Source organism: Salvelinus sp. IW2-2015, linkage group LG11 (genome assembly GCF_002910315.2).
Source record: "Salvelinus sp. IW2-2015 linkage group LG11, ASM291031v2, whole genome shotgun sequence".
Classification (NCBI taxonomy): domain Eukaryota; kingdom Metazoa; phylum Chordata; class Actinopteri; order Salmoniformes; family Salmonidae; genus Salvelinus; species Salvelinus sp. IW2-2015.
Window position 1 is genome coordinate 39,594,284 of NC_036851.1, and position 4,312 is coordinate 39,598,595.

The window sequence follows — 4,312 nt, forward strand, 5'->3', positions numbered from 1 at the left end:
AGAGAAGATGTAGAGTGTCTCAGGTTACGGTGTAGGAGAGTAGATGGTGTCACAAGGAGGTAGAGGAGGTGAGGCATCGAGTGTATTATGTATACGAAGAGTAGAGGCTGTACAGGAGGATGTAGAGAGTAGAGGTGTAGAGGAGTAGAGTTGAGGGAGTGAGTAGAGGTGTAGAGGAGGTAAGAGGTGTAAGAGGAGAGGAGTAGAGAGAGTGTAATAGAGGAGTAGAGTAGAGGTGTAGAGGAATAGAGGTGTGAGGTAGAGTAGTGTAGAGGAGTAGAGAGTAAGAGGTGTAGAGGAGATAGAGGTGTAGAGTAGAGAGAGTAGAGGTGTAGAGGAGTAGAGTGTGTAAGAGAGTAGACGTAGAGGTGTATGAGGAGTAGAGTAGAGGTGTAGAGGAGTATAGAGAGTAGATGTAGAGGAGTAAGAGGTGTAGAGTGAGGAGTAAGAGGTGAGAGGTGAGAGGAGTCAGAGAGTAGAGGGTAGAGGTGTAGAGTGTATGAGGAGTAGAGGTGGTGAGAGAGTAGAGGTGGTAGAGAGTAAAAGAGATAGAGGATAGAGGTGTAGAGGAGTAGAAGTGAGGTGTAGAGGAGTAGGAGGAGTAGAGGTGTAAGGAGTAGAGGTGTAAAGGGGAGTTAGTAGAGGTAATAAGGAGTAGAGGTGTAGAGAGTAGAGTAGAGTGAGAAGGTAAGAGGGTAGAGTAGAGGTGTAAGAGGTGTAAGGAGTAGAGGAGAGATTGTAGAGTAGTTAGCGTGTAGAGGATAGAGTGTAGGGAGTAGAGTAGAGGAGTAGAGTGAGAGAGTAGAGTGAGGTGTGTAAGAGTAGTGAGTAGAGAGTAGAGTAGAGGTGTAGAGGAGTATGAGTGTGGAGTGGGGATAAGTGAGTGGGTAGAACAGTAGGACATGAGGACAGTAGGACAAGTAGGCAGGAGGACAGAGGGAGCAGATGAACAGGGACAGAGGGACAGGGGTAACAGAGGGTCAGGGGGACAGAGGACAAGAGGAACAGGGGGACAGGGGGACAGAGTGACAGGGGTACAGGAGGACAGAAGGAACAGGAGGAGAGGGGGACAGAGGGACAGGGGTACAGGAGACAGAGGACAGAGGACAAGAGGGACAAGGAGGACAAGGGACAGAGGGACAGGGGACAGGAGGACAGAGGGACTAGGAGAAGGAAGACAGAGGACAGGAGGACAGGGTAGCATGGAGGACCCAGAGATCAGAGGGACATGGGGACCAGAGGGACAGATTCGGACCAGTAGGACAGAGGGACAGACGGACAGAGGGACAGAGGGACAAGAGGGACATGGAGAACAGGAGGACAGCGGGGCCAGAGAGTGCATGGTAATGAAGCTCACCTTGAGGCCCTCAGCCCTGTTGATGGCCCTTAGGGGCCTCAGCACCCTTAACACCCTGAGGATCTTCACCACAGAGATAGCACTGGACCTAGATAGGGCAGGCACAACATTTGCTTGTCTATAATCTGTATTTCTACCTGGAGAAAGACACACACTCATAACTGAATGTTATATCGAGCACTGTAGATTCAGTTGTCACAGGAGTGCAATGACATTTTACATTCCCAGGGACTACTTACTCCATGAGCATGGAGAGGAGGGATACGGTGACAACTATCAGATCCAGAATATTAAAGGAGTTCCGGCAGAAGGAGCCAGGGTGCATTATGGCTCCATATACGGTCATCTAGGGGAGAGGAGGGATGGATACTGACTTGATGAGATTGGTTGACACATAAACCCTCTCAAAGCAACAAACCAACCCACATGAACCACAGCTACTCATGTGAAAACATATACTGTAGAACTCTMCTGCAGTGTACGATAAAAAATAAATAAAGTGCCGCAAAAGTGGATGTAACATATTGTCGAGAGAGTTTGTCACATTAACAATTTAAGTGTGTAGCCCTTTCCTGGGGTCAATGACCGAAAACACCCTCTTTGGCCTCATGGGCGGAATGTTATTCATATTTTTCTGAATTTCATAATTAATAATGATGCATTTATTTTTTACGATGAAAATCCGGTGTTTGTATGCCAAACAGTTTGGTCTATGTATATAAAGTGTAACATTGGGATGCAAACTCAACACTGGATACATTTAAACTCTATATCTGACATGGTACAGGTGTCCTCTTTCTTTAAAGCCCAGAACCATGTGTGTGAGGTGTATATTTTAGTTTCAGTGGATTTGTTTAAGACTACCAAGAAACACTCTGTGTGACCCTGATTTAGCCCACTGCAGTAAAAGGTTAACCCATTACTTGGTAATGTAAATGTACTTTTTCATGTAATCAGTACAACTATACTAGTAGTGGAAGAGACAAGCCGTGCCTGGTTACCTTGAGGACAACTTCCACGGTGAATACTGACGTGAAGACGACGTCAGCGGAGGCCAGCACCTACACAGCAGAGACAGGGCAACATCATCTCAGAGCAGTATCAGTGTACCAGAGTCCTTTTGCAGAATCTCTAGTGTAGACCTCCTTATAGTCTAGGTAAGGCAGTCTGTGTATACTAAGGCAGTGATGCTTTATTTACTTTGCTCATACAATACAGAGCAATAAAGTAGAGAAACCCCTTTGTGCCAGTTATGTTGTCAAAATTCTATCCCTTTCTGCTTTCTTTACTGCAAAAAATTGATTTGAGATAAGGGGGTGAATGATACAGCAGGCATATCTGTGGGCACCTGGTTCCTGAAGGACATGGGGTCGATGGGGTCCTCGGCGGCTAGGGAGATGCTGCTGAGGAGGATGAAGAGGAGGATGGTGTTGGTGAAGGTGGTGGCGTTGATGATGCGGTGGCACAGCTTACGGAACCTGGAGGGGGACACAGTTTACATCACAGGCTGCAGACTTCTATACTGAGTAACTGACAGTCAATTAAGGAGGCTAAAATAACCTCATAATACCAACATCATTATCCATTCATCATCATCGTTATCATCACCATCATCACCATCCTAATTCATTCATCATCATCATCATCACCATTCTAATTCATTCATCATCATCATCATCACCACCATCATAATTCATTCATCAATGTCATCATCAATGTCATCATCACCATCCTAATTCATTCATCATCATCATCATCACCATTCTAATTCATTCATCATCATCATCATCATCACCACCATCATAATTCATTCATCAATGTCATCATCACCATCATCACCATCCTAATTCATTCATCATCATCATCATCATTATCAACTGAAGTAACTTGACAGTCAATTAAGAAGGCTAAATTAATCCTCATACACTCACATCATTATTCCTCATCAATACATATCTGTTTATCAATCACGCATCATCACCAATCCTGATGTCATTCATGCATCATCATCAATCACAATTCTACAATCAATTACATCATCATCATCATCACCAACCATCATAATTCATTCATAAATGTCATCATCAATGTCATCCATCAACCATCCTAATGTAATTCATCATCATCATCATCACATTCTAATCATTCATCATCTCAAATCATCATACCACCATCATAATTCATTCATAATGTCATTCATTCACCATCATCACCATCCTAATTCTCATCATCATCATCATTCATCACCAATTCCATCATAATTCCATATCCAATGTCATCATCACCCTCATCACATCTCACCGATGCAATTCATTCACTCATCATCATCATATAACATCATCAAACATCTAAAACACCATAATATCATCATAATCACATCATCACCATCACACAATCATCATCATCCATCGATCTATACATCATATAATAAAAGTCATCATGCACATCATCATAACATAATAAATGCATGCATCACCGATCAATCAAAAATAACATCATCATCACCATCATCATCACAAGTAATACATCATCATCCATACAACATTCAACACCAATAATCATCATCACATCAACATAAATCATATCAAAAATACACGGCAACCCGGAGGAAAGGAAGAAATTCGATCACAAGATCTTAATCATCATCACCAAGTCATCAAATGAATCAAATCATAAATAAATCCGAGAATTTCTATCAGTGCAGATCATCAGAATAATAATCATCATTCACCATCATCATAATAAAATAAAAATCATCATATCATCACATCCATCCTGACAAATAATTAGACTCATCATCATCACATCGATCAATCAACATAATGCATCATTCACCATCAATCAACAACATAATCATCCATCATCACATCTAAACATAATATCATGCATCACCATCCATCCAATCATCATCACCAATCATCATAATATAACATGCATCATAATAATACTCATCCC

At 42.3% G+C, this 4,312-nt stretch overlaps 1 protein-coding gene across 1 annotated transcript in view; it reads right to left on the bottom strand.

Annotated features, from left to right (window-relative positions):
* LOC111970366 (dihydropyridine-sensitive L-type skeletal muscle calcium channel subunit alpha-1-like) overlaps positions 1–4,312 on the bottom strand; it is a 19,836-nt gene that overhangs the window by 14,285 nt on the left and 1,239 nt on the right. Inside the window, exons 5-8 of the mRNA XM_023997058.1 lie at positions 2,706–2,835; positions 2,359–2,418; positions 1,597–1,703; positions 1,358–1,445 (exon numbers count right to left, since the gene is read on the bottom strand). Of these exons, the coding sequence (XP_023852826.1) occupies positions 1,358–1,445; positions 1,597–1,703; positions 2,359–2,418; positions 2,706–2,835 (385 nt within the window). The remainder of the gene's footprint in view (positions 1–1,357; positions 1,446–1,596; positions 1,704–2,358; positions 2,419–2,705; positions 2,836–4,312) is intronic.